The sequence below is a fragment of the Clinocottus analis genome, unplaced genomic scaffold (assembly GCF_023055335.1).
Source record: "Clinocottus analis isolate CAN_PGR_092001 unplaced genomic scaffold, fCliAna1.0.p SCAF_19, whole genome shotgun sequence".
Classification (NCBI taxonomy): domain Eukaryota; kingdom Metazoa; phylum Chordata; class Actinopteri; order Perciformes; family Cottidae; genus Clinocottus; species Clinocottus analis.
In genome coordinates this window covers 3028500-3045195 of record NW_027175920.1, presented here as the reverse complement: position 1 = coordinate 3045195, position 16696 = coordinate 3028500, and the positions used below count along the sequence as shown (strand labels likewise).

General features: G+C 39.9%; 3 protein-coding genes across 3 annotated transcripts; all 3 read left to right on the top strand.

The window, feature by feature from the left end:
- The first annotated feature begins 187 nt into the window (after positions 1-187).
- On the top strand, positions 188-4660 carry LOC137789897 (5-hydroxytryptamine receptor 3A-like). Its single transcript, XM_068583764.1, has 10 exons — positions 188-308; positions 1023-1183; positions 1278-1322; positions 1482-1591; positions 2222-2391; positions 2493-2653; positions 3132-3342; positions 3435-3599; positions 3816-3895; positions 4016-4660. The coding sequence occupies exons 1-10, from the start codon at positions 269-271 to the stop codon at positions 4232-4234; spliced, it is 1362 nt and encodes a 453-aa protein (XP_068439865.1). The 5' UTR covers positions 188-268; the 3' UTR covers positions 4235-4660.
- Positions 4661-4857: 197 nt separating this feature from the next.
- LOC137789904 (5-hydroxytryptamine receptor 3A-like) lies at positions 4858-9020 on the top strand. Its single transcript, XM_068583774.1, has 10 exons — positions 4858-5072; positions 5569-5729; positions 5824-5868; positions 6028-6137; positions 6880-7049; positions 7145-7305; positions 7953-8163; positions 8257-8421; positions 8575-8654; positions 8775-9020. Exons 1-10 carry the CDS (start codon positions 5033-5035, stop codon positions 8991-8993), a joined length of 1362 nt encoding a protein of 453 aa, XP_068439875.1. The 5' UTR covers positions 4858-5032; the 3' UTR covers positions 8994-9020.
- Positions 9021-11825: 2805 nt separating this feature from the next.
- Positions 11826-16079, top strand: LOC137789691 (5-hydroxytryptamine receptor 3A-like). The gene is made up of 10 exons (XM_068583446.1): positions 11826-11897; positions 12840-12997; positions 13175-13219; positions 13295-13404; positions 13831-14000; positions 14333-14490; positions 14696-14906; positions 14988-15161; positions 15661-15746; positions 15849-16079. The coding sequence occupies exons 1-10, from the start codon at positions 11858-11860 to the stop codon at positions 16077-16079; spliced, it is 1383 nt and encodes a 460-aa protein (XP_068439547.1). The 5' UTR covers positions 11826-11857.
- Positions 16080-16696: the final 617 nt, after the last annotated feature.

Here is a 16696-nt window from a genome sequence, read left to right as displayed (position 1 = left end):
TTGTATGATTTGTTATCTTCAATCTCCCTCTGCCTCCAGAGAGAAACCAAGGCCTGTTAACCAATTAACATTGTCAGTTCCTGCTGTCCACTGTGGGAGGGGCTTCTCATTTCAGGCAGAGGTCATTAAATCAGCCTGTAGCCCTCGCCAGCTCAAATCAAGACTTCACAGATTCGGTCAGGTCTTACAGCAGAGACATACACTCAACACAAGGCTGCTGTAACACACACACACACACACACTCACTTAAACACACACCGCTGTAGATATGATGCACCTCGCTTTTCTCCTCCTGATCACCTTCACAGGTAAGACTTTGTGCTTTATGAGCATGTTTAAGGTGTTTATGTGTTTGAACCTTGGAAATCATTTTGGGTTTTGTTTACTTTAGTGTTAGTAGTGTTTTCCATCGTTCCAGCACTGTTTATATCTGTTTTATAAACTGTAAATGTGCAACCTGTGTGTGCTGTCTCAGAGCAAATGTGCAAAGCTTCAACCAAAAATAGTTAAAGCCATGACTTCTTTTGTCTGCCTGCTCCACGCTGCTGTTCATTCTGATACTGTTTTGATAGCAGTGCTTAATTTAAAGAAAAAAAAACAAGAACAAATGACCAGAAATTCAGAAGCCCTTCTCTTATCAAATAATCTTATCTCCAATTTGAAAAATGTACAGAGAAGATTAGTCTACAAGATTAGTGTACAACATCATGGCTTTAGAATCTCGTGGAGTACGCTCAACATTTTACATGATAAACAGTTAAATTAACAACGCAAACCTCCTGACACCATATATATATATATATATATATATATATATATATATATATATATATATATATATATATATATATATATATATATATATATATATACACCATATATAGATATATAGTAATGAAATAAAATGAAATTCATAAAAAAAAGAATTACAAAAAAGCTAAACTACAGCAAAGCAAACTAAAAAACATATTTTTCTATTGGTTTTAAGACAAAACATCTTTCTGATTACTGTTTAAATGTAGATGGGACGTTCTCTAAGGATGTGTGTAGTTACCAGGATGTATTGGACTACCTGAACCTGACTGCAGACAACAGCGTGTTCAAAACGACTCGACCCGTTCTGGACTACAAACAGCCCACCGTGGTAAAGCTGGACATCATCCTCTATGCCATCCTGGCTGTGGTAGGTGATGCATTACCTTGTTGGCGCATCATTCACCTGCTAAACGTTGCCACAGTTGATCTGTTCTGACATAAGTGTGTGTGATTATTCCCAGATTGAGAAAACACAAACTTTTATTCCCTTTGTCTGGCTATTAATGGTGAGTTTTGATGATTTATATGAAAAATAACTCTTCTCTTCCCCTGTGACTCTCCTGCTTACACTGTCTTTGGTCACTTCTTTTTCTATATTTTATTTCCAATTTCTCTAGAGCTCATTGGCTCTTATTCCTCGGGTAATCAACTATTCATTATTGCAGATGTGGAACAATGAACGCATTTCATGGGACCCTGCTGAGTTTTGCGGGATCACTCAGATTTCCGTTCCTAAAGAAATGCTCTGGAAACCAGACCTCTTTATCTATGAGATGTGAGTCTGCAGCACACACATATACACTGTAGTTTATTCAAAGATAAGTGCAAAAAAAGCCCACAAAAACTGATTTTAAAGTTAGTTAGATGAGAAGATATCCCTCTTGTACTGTATTTGAGGGCTGCTTAGCTTAGCCTAGCTTAGCCTTGTACAAAGACAAGAAACAGAAGTATAGCGTGACTGATTTTGTCTCAAAATACACCAACTAGCTCCTCATTAACTCAATAATTCATATGATATATTGTGCTTAATTCATAAGTGTAAAACGAGTGGATTCACAACAACCACTTGGCAGAGAGCAGGAGCTCAATGTTAAGCTAAGCTAAAACACATTGTATTTGATGGACAGCTAAACAAATATCTAACAGGAAATAGGAAAACAGAGAACAAAAAGAAAGCAAAGGTTTGGTGAAGAATGAGAGGTATTTATTTGAATCTTATGAACACAACAGCTTTTATACTATTGTTAAGAGCAATAGTAAGCAAACACAATATCATCAGGCGGCGACAGGAGGAAATCCATCTTCTATTCATTCAGTTAATGATGCATGTAAAATACCTTTTAGTTTAAATTATTTACAAACATAACATGAACCTATTTTGTGTGTGTGTGTTTGTTTGTCTCAGGGTACAAAAGGATCACGCCTCTCAGAATCCGTACATACGTGTGTCCCATGACGGGACGGTCTTTGCTGAAGAGGCAATGAAGGTGGTCAGTGTTTGTAAAATGGACGTCCACAAGTTCCCCTTCGACACGCAGAGCTGCAACATCTCCATTGGATCCGCAACACACGATGGTGAGTGTAGCGTACGACTGTGTCGTGCATGACTGTCTAGGGCTGAATCGATGTTGCTTCCACTACTTCCTCTCACTCAAACCTTCTCCCTCTCTCCTCAGTTGACGAGATTCGTCTCCTTCCTTCCTCCAACTCTGCTCGGATCACCCAGTTTTCCCAAGACACAATAAAGAGTCAGGGAGAGTGGGAGTTCCTCCACCTGTCCATTACCAGCCACAATTTCACCCTCGGCAAAGGAACGTGGGAAACTCTCACATACACTGTACGTACAGTATGTATGTATATATAGTGTATATTATATTTTCCCAAATTAACAGGACATTATATCATTCATGCTCTGAAGTTTCCAAATTTTTGCACTAATGTTAATACGTTTGATACCCACATTGCTTGAACAATATTGTCAGTTTCAAGAATTCCTTATCCTGAATTGATGCTCTGGAATAACGTTATTCCCACTCTCAAATGTCCTAATTGAAATTACGGTATGAATGCTGCAATAACAAGAGTCGAGTTGTGACGAAAAGAGTTTCAGTAAAAAGCTTTCAACTCCCACTGGAAAGACGAAGTTGACCATGACACATTGACACATTGATACTTTTAACTTTCTTTCCACCACATTATACACAAGTAAAAGAAAATCTTTTTTTAAATGTACTCCTGACGCTTTGAACCCCTGATGATGTCATAATGTTATCATTTGGTTGACCTTGTCTAACCTTTGAATCTATTTTTCTTAGCTCACCATGAAGAGGAGGCCTCTCCTCCATGTCACCAACTTCCTGTTGCCCGTCCTGTTCTTCCTGATTCTGGACCTCGCCTCCTTCTTCATCGCAGACCATCGAGGAGAGAAGCTGAGTTTCAAAGTCACCGTGCTGCTGGCCATCTCCGTCCTGCTGCTCATCCTGAATGACATCCTGCCCTCCATGTCCAACAAGATTCCTCTCATAGGTACTGACTCACGCTTCAAGGAGCATTCTGCTCACTGGATTTGGATTCATACACCAAAAAAACACTAGTTATTGTCTGTTTCCTCCTCTCAGCGACCTACTGCATCGTGATATTTGCTCTGATGCTGCTCAGCCTGCTGGAGACGATCTTGGTTACATATCTTATGGAGAAAGACTCTGCATCCCAGGAGAAGCTCAAGCTGAAAAACAACAGGGAGGACAAACAGGAGACAGTCAAAACCAAGAACTGCAACACAGGTGAGACACAGATTTTATCGCAAGATCCTGGAATGGAAATGTCTGGAGGAAGTTTCCTGCGACTGGTTTCTAGTTTAAATGTATAATCTTGAGGTAATATAGGCCTTGAAAACTCTCACGTTAAGTATGTTTTCCACTGCTTTTTACATGCATACTAGTTGTGAATCTTATTTCCTGTGCAGCCACTCTCTTGACAAACCTGTTGTGTGTTTTCAGAGGACACAAAACAAACCCCCTGTTTGTGCATCTGCACAGCGTCTGATAAGTCTCTTGAATTGCTGCCGATGACTCAAAAGGTACAAACATTACAGGTTCAAATAATACATCTACCTGTAAAGAAGTAGATAACGTACACAAGACAATTTTGTCCACCTGGCTTGTAACGAGTAATCCCGGTCTACTCCTGGTGTGTGCAGGTTGACAACAGCATTCAGTCAGAAGAGTCTAATGCGTTACTGCTGATCCTGGAGGAGCTGAAGGAGCTGCAGAATATTTTGAATCTGCACCTCGGCTGCAGACAGGAAGGAGGGACGTCCGGCCACTGGGCCGCGAGAATCGACAGAGCTTTCTTCATTTTCTACGTCACTGTCGTGTCAATGTTTCTGTCTCTCATCGTAATCGCATGGAGCACTTAAAAATGCTAAATACTATCTTATTCATTACACCTTTATCTCAACACATCATGTTAAACATTTACTGTACAATCTAGAAGTTGTGCCAAGTAGTGTATTTACAGTATTTTGTTGTGAACCTATTATATTTAGTTTGTAAGGAGATTACGTTTTTTTTTTAGTTTAAAGTATATTGACACTCTCCTGCAGATTTGTGTTGCTGATATTTATACCACTGATGAAAACTTTAATTTTCGCAATGAAGAAAACACTACCACAGCCAGTTTAATGCATTGCCTTTCAAAATGATTGTAGCGAATAATCCATGTTCACAGTCAAAAATGAGAGCATACAAACATTGACCGCTTTAAATATATCGTAACTTTTTTGTGGGCAGAATTATATCTATCAAAATAAGCTTCATGTGTTGTTCAATTATTTAAGACACTTCAAATCCGCATTTAAAAAGGTCTTCAGCCACAGATGCATCAACAGGCAAAACATGGTTGATATGATTGTATAAATCAATATTGCAGCTGATTACATTGTCAGTTCCTGCTCTCCACTGTGGGAGGGGCTTCTCATTTCAGGCAGAGGTCATTAAATCAGCCTGTAGCCCTCGCCAGCTCAAATCAAAGCTTCACAGATTCAGTCTGGTAGCAGAGACACACACTCAACACAGGGCTGCTGTAACACACACACACACACACACACACACACACACACACACACACACACAAACAAATACACACACACACACACACACACACACACACACACACACACACACACACACACACACACACACACAACACTATAGACATGATGCACCTCGCTTTTCTCCTCCTGATCACCTTCACAGGTAAGTGTGATTTATGAGCATGTTTAAGGTGTTTATGTGTTTGAACCTTGGAAATCATTTTGGGTTTTGTTTACTTTAGTGTTAATAGTGTTTTCCATCGTTCCAGCACTGTTTATATTTGTTTTATAAACTGTAAATGTGGAACCTGTGTGTGCTGTCTCAGAGCAAATTTGCAAAGTTTGAACCAAAAATGGTCAAAGCCATGACTTCTTTTGTTCTGATATACTGCTTAGTGCTTCATTTAAAAGAGAAAAATCAACAAATGACCAGAAATTCAGAATCCTTTCTCTTATCAAACAATCTTATCTCCCATCTGAAAAATGTACAGAGAAGATGAGTCTAATTGCTCTGTGTAAGGAAGCTCAGACTATAACAGAAAGAATAATTATGTGAAAAAGCAAAAAAATCAAGCAAATGACTACATACAATACACAATGTATATTTTTCTATTGATGTTTTAAGACAAAACATCTTTCTGATTTCTGTTTAAATGTAGATGGGACGTTCTCTAAGGAAGTGTGTAGTTACCAGGATGTATTGGACTACCTGAACCTGACTGCAGACAACAGCGTGTTCAAAACGACTCGACCCGTTCTGGACTACAAACAGCCCACCGTGGTAAAGCTGGACATCATCCTCTATGCCATCCTGGCTGTGGTAGGTGATGCATTACCTTGTTGGTGCATCATTCACCTGCTAAACGTTGCCACAGTTGATCTGTTCTGACATAAGTGTGTGTGATTATTCCCAGATTGAGAAAACACAAACTTTTATTCCCTTTGTCTGGCTATTAACGGTAAGTTTTGATTATTAATATGAAAAATAACTCTTCTCTTCCCCTGTGACTCTCCTGCTTACACTGTCTGTGGTCACCTTTTTTTCTATATTTTATTCATAGTTTGTCTAGAGCTCATTGGCTCCTGTTCGTCTGGTAATCAACTATTCATTATTGCAGATGTGGAACAATGAACGCATTTCGTGGGACCCTGCTGAGTTTTGCGGAATCACTCATATAACTATTCCTAAAGAAATGCTCTGGAAACCAGACCTCTTTATCCATGAGATGTGAGCCTGCAGCACACACATATACACTGTAGTTTATTCAAAGATAAGTGCAAAAAAAGCCCACAAAAACTGATTTTAAAATTAGTTAGATGAGAAGATACCACTCTCATACTGTATTTGAGAGCTGTTTAGCTTAGCCTAGCTTAGCCTCGCACATAGACAAGAAACAGAAGTATAGCGAGACTGACTTTATCTTAAAATCCACCAACTAGCTCCTCTTTAACTCACTAATTCACATGATATATCATGTTTAATTCATAAGTGTAGAAACTTGTGAATGTACATCAATCTCTTGGCTGGTAGCAAGTAGCTCAATGTTAAGCTAAGCTAAAACATATGGTATCAATCTTCTCAGCTAACTCTCGGCAAGAAATCGAACAAGCACATTTCCCAAAATGTTTGTCGAAGTAATTCTTTAAAGGTGAGATAGCAACTGCCAAGGGTCGTCTAAAATGAAAGAAATGAAAGCAAACTTCAAACGAATTGTATTTGATAGACAGCTAAACAAATGTGTAACAGGAAATGGGAAAGAAAATGTTTGGTGAACAATGGGAGGTATTTCTTTGAATCTTATGAACACAACACTTTTTATACTCTTGTTAAGAGGAATATTAAGCAAACACAATATCATCAGGAGGAGCTATTCATTCGTATTAATGCAGTTTAAATTTACAAACATAATATGAACATATTGTGTGTGTGTGTGTGTGTGTGTGTGTGTGTGTGTGTGTGTTTGTCTCAGGGTACAGAAGGATGACTCCCCTCAGAATCCGTACATGCGCGTGTCCCATGACGGGACAGTCGCTTCTGAAGAGGCAATGAAGGTGGTCAGCATTTGTAAAATTGACGTCTACAAGTTCCCCTTCGACACACAGAGGTGCAACATCTCCATTAGATCTGCAACAAACGATGGTGAGTGTAGCGTGTGATTCCTGAGCACTGTTTGTGGTTAGTCGATGTTGTTTCCACCACTTCCTCTCACTCAACTCTTCTCCCTCTCTACTCAGTTCACGAGATTCGTCTCTTTCCATCCATGGGGCGTTCTCGTTTCGCAAAGTTTTCCTTGGATATATTACAGACTTACGGAGAGTGGCAGTTCCGCGAACTGTCCGTTACCAACCTCAACTTAACCATCGGCCAAAGACTGTGGGAAACTCTCAGATATTCTGTATGTGTATATAGGGCAGGCTAAAGTGGGGCAGTGCAAGAGAGCTGAAAAATACACACAATCAGAAGGTTTGAATGAAGGTGAAGGCCACTAAGGGAAGTCCTTGAAATCATTAATCAAAAAGTCCAATTTCCCAAATTAACAGGACATATTAGTTTCTTCATTTGTGCACCAGTAATAATACGTTGGATACGCACATTGTTTAAACAATATTATCAGTTTGAAGAATTCCTGATCTTTGGAATAATGTTATTCATACTCTCAAGTTTCCTAATTTAAGAATGCTGAGAGGACCAAAATAAAGTGAGTGGCAGGAGACTGGAGAAGCACCTTGGGGAGCGCCACGCAGAGTTATGTTGTGCTCTTGTATTTTTAATTAGGTGTACAAACTGTCAAAAATGTAATTTAAACAGTATTGTCAATTGCTTTAGAATCAAATGATGTGTGCTGTGGAATCACAAAGCGTTTCATAAATGATTACATGTTAAGTAATTCAAGAGCGAATTAACTATTGATACTCCACCATAGTACACTGGTAAAGAAGAACATTTTTTTTTTTATGTACGACTGATGCCTTGAACTCCTGATGATGTCATAATGTTATCATTTGGTCGACCTTGTCTGACCTTTGAATCTATTTTTCTTAGTTCACCATGAAGAGGAAGGCCCTCCTCCACGTCACCAACTTACTGTTGCCCGTCCTGTTCTTCCTGATTCTGGACCTCGCCTCCTTCTTCATCGCAGACCATCGAGGAGAGAAGCTGGGCTTCAAAGTCACCGTGCTGCTGGCCGTCTCTGTCCTGCTGCTCATCCTGAATGACATCCTGCCCTCAGTGTCCAACAAGATTCCTCTCATAGGTACTGACTCACGCTTCAAGGAGCATTCTGCTCTCTGGATTTGGATTCATACACCAAAAGAACAACTAGTTATTGTCTGTTTCCTCCTCTCAGCGACCTACTGCATCGTGATATTTGCTCTGATGCTGCTCAGCCTGCTGGAGACGATCTTGGTTACATATCTCATGGAGAAAGACTCTGCATCCCAGGAGAAGCTCAAGCTGAAAGACGACAGGGAGGACAAACAGGAGACAGTCAAAACCAAGAACTGCAACACAGGTGAGACAGATTTTATCACAAGATCCTGGAATGGAAATGTCTGGAGGAAGTTTCCTGCGACTGGTTTCTAGTTTAAATGTATAATCTTGAGGTAATCTAGGCCTTGAAAACTCTCAATAATTGTCTCTTGACAAACCTGCTGTATGTTTTCAGAGGAGAAAAAACAAACCCGCTGTTTGTGCATCTGCACAGCAGCTGATGAGTCTGATGAATTGCTGCCGATGACTCAAGAGGTACAAACATTATAGGTTCAAATAATACATCTACCTGTAAAGAAGTAGATAATGTACACGAGATGATTTTGTCCACCTGGCTTGTAACGAATAATCCCAGTCTACTCCTGGTGTGTGCAGGTTGACAACAGCATTCAGTCAGAAGAGTCTAATGCGTTACTGCAGATCCTGGAGGAGCTGAAGGAGCTGCTGAATATTTTGAATCTGCACCTCGGCTGCAGACAGGAAGGAGGGACGTCCGGCCACTTGGCCGCGAGAATCGACAGAGCTTTCTTCATTTTCTACGTCACCGTCGTGTCACTGTTTCTGTCCGTCATCATATTCGAATGGAGCACTTAAAAATGTTGAATACTATCTCGTAATACTTTTTTTTAATTACACTTTTATGTCCCGTGTGGTGATGACATTTATACCAATGAAGAAAACATCACTACAGCCAGTTTAATGCTTTGCCTTTCAATATGATTGTATAGCATGTGTAGTGAATAATCCTTGTTTACAGTCTCAGCAACTATGAAAAAGTAAAAATGAGAGTATACAAATATTGACCGCTTTAAATATACTGTAATCTTTTTGTGGGCTGAATCAAATAAATCATATTAACCTTGATGTGTTTTTGTATCGCACATTTTTGTAACAAGACAATTCATAGATTTGTTATAGGTCATAGTTGCATTGACGTAAAAGCCAAAACATGGTTGATATAATTGTATAAATGAATGTTGCAGCTGTGGTGATGCAATCGGCAAAATCGTGGTCACAGACTCGCTGGCCTCACTGATGAAATATCGTTTAACATTTCACATCATCTCACTCCACTCAGACCAACAGATCTGTCCAATTTGTCCTGTTTCAGTCGACTTTCACCTCACAGCTCATCCGTCACTCAGACTTTAAACCAATCACGTACGCCCCCCACCAGCCTGATATTCTCCTTGTCATAAACACATCATCAGAAAGGGAACTCGTTATTGCAGTGCATGCGCTCAGTAACAAGAGGAGACAAAAACACACGCGCACACTCACCACTCAGGCTTAAACGTTTAAATGTTCCCCCGCATTGAATTACAGCATGCAATCGAGTTTGAGCCTTGTTTGCAGGAAACGTTGGTCCTTTTAGTTGTTGTTTTTTCCGAAGCTGGGGAATATTGTAGAAGCCCCTGTAAAGGACACGACATGTAGCAGAGGAACCTGATGGAGGAACCAGTCTCTTTCCCTCGAGTCCTTGACGAAAACCAAAGGTGTCGTTTGAGAAATAATACCTGAGGTTCTTACGTTGACACGATCAAAAGAAAAGTACTTTTAAGTAAAGATTAAAAGATCCACAATCTGTAACACAGAGGAAGACAAGATAGTTGACAGTGGATTTGCTATTTATCCTGTAAATGTAATGAAAACGTTTAAAAATCATCATCAACCGGAAGATATCTATTTTGAATTTTGCGTGTTACCCCTGTATTTATTGCAAACTTCTTCAATCTCCTCCCACATGGTTTCTTGGATGAATGAGAAATTTATTTGTATTACTCTTAATTTGCAAAATAATTGTCCCTCTCAAACAATGATGTCACAGGTCTTTAAACAACACACCATGTTAGGTATTTTATATGCAGTTTGTGAAAAGATATGCAAAAGCCAACACAAAACTGCCTGAAGCAAAAACAAATCCACCTGCCAGCGGTTCATTTACATGTTATATATCGTTTAAATTGTGAGTATAAAGAAAACAACTGGTGACGTGCCAGACTACTTCTAGATGTTCCCGAGCTCGCTGCTCAACATTAATTCATTTAATACCTATACTGACACCACATGCCTCGTTTGTGATTTGTGATTAATAACTTCTTTATTTGCCTTCGTTATTAAAGTACACACAAGTCTTTCAGCTATTGTCAAGAGAAATGATAAGCAAACATTATCCTGTGGTGGTGACGGGATGGAGCTCCGCCCTCTATTCTTTCAGTTCATGATTAATGTGAAAAAGCTTGTCGTGTGAACGTTGTGCAAACACAACGCACACACGTGTGTGTTTGTGTCTCAGGATACAGAAGGATTAATCCTCTCAGAATCCGTATGTGTCCGATACCAAGAGACGATCACTTCTGAACTCTCTTTATGTATTGTAGTTTACTTTTTCAGATAAAAAATGTGTTCTTGGGAAAAAGGTAAAGCACAATTGTTAGTTGTCGGCCTGTTGGGCCTTTTGCCACCGCGACCCGATCCTGGATAAGCAGCTGATAATGGATGGATGGATCTTAGTTTCATTATGTCCCCTTACTTCCTTCACTAGATCTCATCCCAACAGTATCCTCTGCCTGTGTGCCGCCACAAGGTGGTGAGATCTAATGTTTGAAGACGCTGAGCTTTGCATTTTCACATTCTTCTTAAAAGTATAAGTGACATCAATGTTGATGATTTAAAAAAAAAAAAGAATGGACAAAGTAATGATTTCACCTCAGCTACAAAATGTAAAACAAAAGTAAAATTTGCACCCAAATGCAGTTTGAGCTCACCACACTATATCACCCATAACATTACACTCTAATATGATGCTTGTTGATAAGTTTATGTTCTTTATTCATCCCAAATTGGGTAATTATTGTATTACAGCAGCAGGTTATCTATGGCAAACGTAAATACACATACTACAATACAGAATAAATACATAGATAACATATACATTCTGTCAATAAAGAGTGTGATAGCAGACATTTAATGTAATTAACAATTAATTAGGAGGATAATCGACATCAATACCTTGTTACACAATAGAAAACCATGTCATAACGACACACTGACATCCTTTTTACTGGAAAATGTATTTTCCACATTGATGTGGGCGCAAAATCTTTATTGGTTGCAGTAACTGTATGTACTTCTCCCACTAAACATCATTACGAGCCCATTTCGTCTCCACCGGGGACATCCGAGCCTTTCATTCCTCCCCAAAAGACCACTAAAACATGATGCAACGACCACTGTGGGAGTGACCGCTGTCTGGCTCTCGGACTAATAACATTATTATATTTAAAAAAAACAACACATGAATGAGAAGTGACTCAGTTTGCCTTCTTCCAGTATCAGACGGTGGTTATATTACCGCGACAGACTTGGTGACATTTCCAGACAACACTGCGAGGACGAGGATACAAGACACTGTCCAGACGTCTCACTGGTTTTGGATTCTCACAGGTGTTGCAGTCATGATGCTTACTGGTTTCCTCTTTCTGCTCTTCCTCACAGGTAAGCTGGGACAATGTTCAGCATCTTCTGCACGTTGGTTAAAAGCTTCAACTCATTTCCTGGATTTAAATGTGGCTTGATAATTCAAAGACAAGTCTTTTGTCTTTTTAAACTTTGAAAATCTTCAAAATCTTGGAAAGCTATTTTGACTTGCACAGTTTATTTTATAACTGGCATGAATCTGCTTGATGTGTATAGTGAAGGAATGAAGAAACGATGCTCCCAGTCTGAAGTGTTTCCTGTTGATAAATGTAAATAGCTGAGTATAAAAACCAAGCTTATTTTTATTAAAAAAATAATAAAATGCCTTATAAGGAAACACTAAAAGAAACATATAAATCTTTGCTAATCAAAGGTTATTAAACCAGATTTAAGGTTTGATTTGAATAATGCTCAAAGGCATAAATCACTGCAATAATGCTCAATTTTAAAATCATTTGTGGACTAATGAGATCATATTCCACAGTTGTGCCAACACCCATCTTTCAGCGACTGCGAGCGCTAAATGTTTTTTCAGATATTTCTGATCTCGTGTTTTCTACGGTTTACGAATAGAATCAGAAGCGACGCAATAACCACAGAGGCTATTTGCCATTTCTTCTGAAACATACATTACATTACATTACATCTAGCTGACGCTTTTATCCAAAGCGACTTACAATAAGTGCATTCAACCATGAGTACATACGCAAATAAAGCACAAATGATACATTTCCAAACCAGCCAAACAAGACAAATTAATCAAACATAGAAGTCTGAGAAGTGTTTCTGGTAGTACTGAGTACAGAGAAGTACTGTACTTCTGAACTGTGAGTTCCTCTTCCTGCAGCATGCAAAGTGATGGAAGAGCTGAGCTTCAGCAGCAGATTGGTAGGACGTGTGGTTGACTAATTGCTTAATAAGGACCAAAAAGTGATGGGAAACCTGATGTTTCTGCTGTAGATGGAGTGAACTCTGATCACTGCAGTTATCAGGATGTTTTGAATCACCTGAACCTGACCCAAACCAACGGGCTGTTTTCAATGAGCCGCCCCGTTAAACACTACAAGCGCCCCACATTGGTATCGCTGGAAGTTCTGCTGTACGCCATCCTGGATGTGGTAAGTGATTAAAGCTTTACCCGGCAACATTTCACATGATAATTACTATTTGTCAGAATAGGCCGTGTCAACTTGCTATATTATGAGACATCTGAGGCTTCCTGAGAGGTTGTTTGACATGTCTTATCTGGACTGTTGCTCTGGCTGGATGCGTTTTCACACTTTCTTTCTTTACAGGTTGAAAAAGACCAGAAATTCATCCCGTATGTTTGGACTGTCACGGTGAGACTACTTATTGTGTGTCTTTCCCTCATTTTTCCTCCATGTTCCGGGTTTCTGACTTGTTTTCCTCTGCAGAGGTGGCACAATGAATACATCTCCTGGGATCCAAACCAGTTCTGTGGGATCAAAAATGTTTCTCTTCCTTCTGAAATGCTGTGGAAGCCGGATCTCACGATTGAAGAGATGTAAGTGAATGAACACCCAGAAAATGCTTCTTTTTTTTTTTTTTTCATGAAATCATTTTGTGATCAAATGTCAATTAAATAATCAACACATCTTTTTAATTTCACAAACGCCCTGTAGCACAAAGTACAGGTTGACAAATACAGTGTCATGGGTGGCTAATACAGAGTTATTTATATATTTAACTGAAAAACAACAAGGATTTTAACGTCTTGCATACTGTCATGTATTTCATTTTTAACATTTAGTAGATTTAGCTCTGTGGAAGAGGTTACCTGTTAAATGAAAAGCTACATTTTAGCCTCAAGTTTATGCATAGAAATGATTTCAGTGAATTTGGGGAAAAGCAGAGCACTGGTGTTGGATGGAAATCGATGCATATGCAGTTTTTAAAGCGTCCTGAAGCGCGTCTCTGTGTTCTCATACAGGACAGAGAAGGACAAAGCCCCTCCGAGTCCTTATCTCACCATCAATAATAAAGGAGACGTTGAAGTCCAGAACGACCAGGTGCTGGTCAGCACCTGCAGGATGCACATTTACAAATTCCCCTTCGACATACAGAGATGCAACCTCTCCTTCAAGTCCATCATATACACTGGTGAGTGTGTTTGTGTTTACAAGAGTTTGTTGTGACATTAAGGCCAGTTTGGTACATGAATGGAGCGGGAACCAATGGTGTGTGTGCGTGTGTGTGCGTGTGTGTGCGCATGCATGCCTGCATATAGCTGTGATGAAAGATATGAAGTGCAAACTGCGACTATTTTGTGTCGTTGCTGTATTTTCGCTGCATCGTCATTCACTGTGATGGAGAGTGGAGACGGCTTCACTACGTGTGTGTTACTGCGATGAGAAATCCCACCACTTATCGTCCAATCCTTACTCGTTTTTTCAACCAAAACATGAAAAGAGCTCTTTTCTCTCCCACCTTAGTGAGAGACATCCGGCTCCAGGCCAGCGACAACTCTTCAGAGGCCACCGAGTGGTCTCGCGAGGTGATGCGGACCCAGTACGAATGGCTGTTCATCAACATGACGGTTACCACCAACAACGCCAGTGACAATGTCGGCCAAGACATGATTATTTACACTGTATGTACAGCGAGGAACAGAAGTAGACGGGGAGAAGGTGTTTAAGTAGAGATTTAGATCGTCTACTCGTCCACTGCACTTTTACTGAATGAATCGGTTTAGTTTTAGCATGAGAGCACCTTCATTTTGCAAGTTTGGTACATTTCCTGCTGCCTTTCCAAGATGTGCAAAAGTAGGAACATCTGAACATCTGATCTTTTCACAGATCACCATGAAGAGGCGGTCCATCCTCTACATCGTCAACTTCTTGATCCCCGTCCTGTTCTTCTTGTGTCTGGACTTGGCCTCCTTCCTGATCTCAGACAACGGCGGCGAGAAGCTCAGCTTCAAGGTCACGGTGCTGCTCGCCGTCACGGTGTTGCAGCTTATTCTGAATGAAATTCTGCCTGCTACTTCGAACAGAATTCCTCTCATAGGTAAAGAAGCACGGCGCCATTCCTTTTGTTTGGACTGAGTAGTCGTTTGTCCACATTGATGATGACGCTTCCCTCCCTTAGCGGTCTACTGCGTTGGGATTTTTGGTCTGATGCTGCTGAGCCTCCTGGAGACAATACTGGTGATGCATCTGATGGAGAAAGATTCAAAACCATCCAAAGACTCTGCGGCAGATAAAGGCCGGAGTGAGGGCAGTAACAGACGGGGCATGGACAATTTCCCAAAGTCTCACGGAGGTAAGACCAGGAGCCAGTTGCAGCACCTGTTTGAAGGTATACCATTAGCCTGGTAACAGTTCTTGGTAGTTATTAGCTCTTACCAAGAGATTAGTTGCTCCAAATATATTTGTACGACTAATATCTGTCACGTGGAACCAGCTGACTAGTTCAACTGACAAAACAATGACTATTAAACAATGAAAATTAGAAGGACACAATATGGAACATGGTCGACAATCTGACCCAACACTCGTTCAAACACCTTTTTTCAAAATAATGTAAACTAGGAAACATTTTAATACCTTAAATTGTCAGACCCTTTTGACTAAATCGTCAAACAACGCTGCTGCTGCGAGAAGCAGTTTACACAGTAGCTGGTGCAACCCATCCCAGAGGCACAGAAGCAGTTATTCTATTCATTTTACTGTTGTTATTGTGTCTTTTGTTCATTTAACCCAATTTGCACATTATTATTATTAATCACATTATTTCAATTTGGGAAAAATTGTCGTTTCAGAGGTGCACGATTGGACTCAATGTGCGTGTGTGTACGATGACTCTACTGGTGAAACTCCATCTGAACTGCTGTCTGTGGCCAAAGAGGTTGGGATTGTGTTGCATTAGAACCACAATGGACACACATTGCTTGACGTGCATTTGCTGACAATGCTCCGTACTAACCGGTCTATTGGACCACTTTTGCAGAGTAATGGCGGCAAACTGATAGAAGAGTACCATGCCATGGAGAAGCTCTCAGATGAGCTGAGAGAAGTGGAGAAAACACTGTCGCTGCTCCTCAACAACAGGAAGGAGGAGGAGAAGCCCGGCTACTGGACCAGGGTGGCGAAAAAAGTCAACAAATATTTCTTTATTTTCTATGTCACAGTGATCTGTCTGTTTTTAATTGTCATCTTTTTTCAATGGAACAATGCATAGAGGTGGTTATTGCTACATAAAGAGAGGACTGCACATGTGTGCTTCTGTGTGTGTGTGTGTGTGTGTGTGTGTGTGTGTGTGTGTGTGTGTGTGTGTGTGTGTGTGTGTGTGTGTGTGTGTGTGTGTGTGTGTGTTTTCAGTGTTAGTCCATCTGACTGTCAGAGACACAAAGAGAGAGCAGACATGGGAGGATGAAGCCTGCGGTTTTGAAAGAAAATTAGAAAAAAAGATTTCATTCACATAAAATTCACATTTTATTGTGCATTTACATGTTTTTTAATATTGTTTTTTTTTTTCAAATGACCTAAGCATTGCAAACAAAGTCTCATGACAACATTAGCAACTTGTGGTTTTCCCACATCTGGCTGTGCTGGACGATGTTCACTTATAAAAGTCTTGTTTTCCACTCACTTGTTTTAAAGCTTCTGCAGAAACGTTTACTCTGGTTCAGTATTTTACAACTTTTGCATGTTTAACTCTGTGTTACATAATTAATGTTTTAGAGTCTGGTTGTGTTGTAAAATTATAATAAACTCTAAATTGATTTTTGCATTTACTATTAGTATGTATCACATGTTTTCTTCTATATTATTGCATGAAACTTGCTTTTTTTTCTT